The sequence below is a fragment of the Crocuta crocuta genome, unplaced genomic scaffold (genome assembly GCF_008692635.1).
Source record: "Crocuta crocuta isolate KB4526 unplaced genomic scaffold, BGI_CrCroc_1.0 scaffold334, whole genome shotgun sequence".
Taxonomy (NCBI): Eukaryota; Metazoa; Chordata; class Mammalia; order Carnivora; family Hyaenidae; genus Crocuta; species Crocuta crocuta.
In genome coordinates this window covers 5,313,118-5,313,351 of record NW_027533260.1, presented here as the reverse complement: position 1 = coordinate 5,313,351, position 234 = coordinate 5,313,118, and the positions used below count along the sequence as shown (strand labels likewise).

Genomic DNA, 234 nt, shown 5'->3' with positions numbered 1-234 from the left:
TGGGCACTTCCTTCAGGGAGAAGGGCCCCAGCCCCGGGGCCTGTAGGGGCCGCACGTCTGGCTCCGGCTTCATTTCGATGACGAGGTCCGGCATCTCCATCTCGTCGTCTGTGTTGGCGGCGGGCTCGGGGTCTACTCTGCGGGGCATGCAGCCGGCCTTGCGGCGGGACATGAGTCGCGGGCCAGGCGGGCTGGCGAGCGGGCGGGCGGGCGGGCGGAGGGCGCGCGGGCGGC

At 73.9% G+C, this 234-nt stretch overlaps 2 protein-coding genes across 3 annotated transcripts in view; one reads left to right on the top strand and one right to left on the bottom strand.

The window, feature by feature from the left end:
- Positions 1-221, bottom strand: part of ZNF296 (zinc finger protein 296) — a 3,212-nt gene extending 2,991 nt beyond the window's left edge. Inside the window, exon 1 of the mRNA XM_077747213.1 lies at positions 1-221. Coding sequence (XP_077603339.1) covers positions 1-172 — 172 coding nt within the window. The 5' untranslated portion in view covers positions 173-221.
- GEMIN7 (gem nuclear organelle associated protein 7) overlaps positions 1-234 on the top strand; it is a 12,679-nt gene that overhangs the window by 523 nt on the left and 11,922 nt on the right. The window lies entirely within an intron of this gene.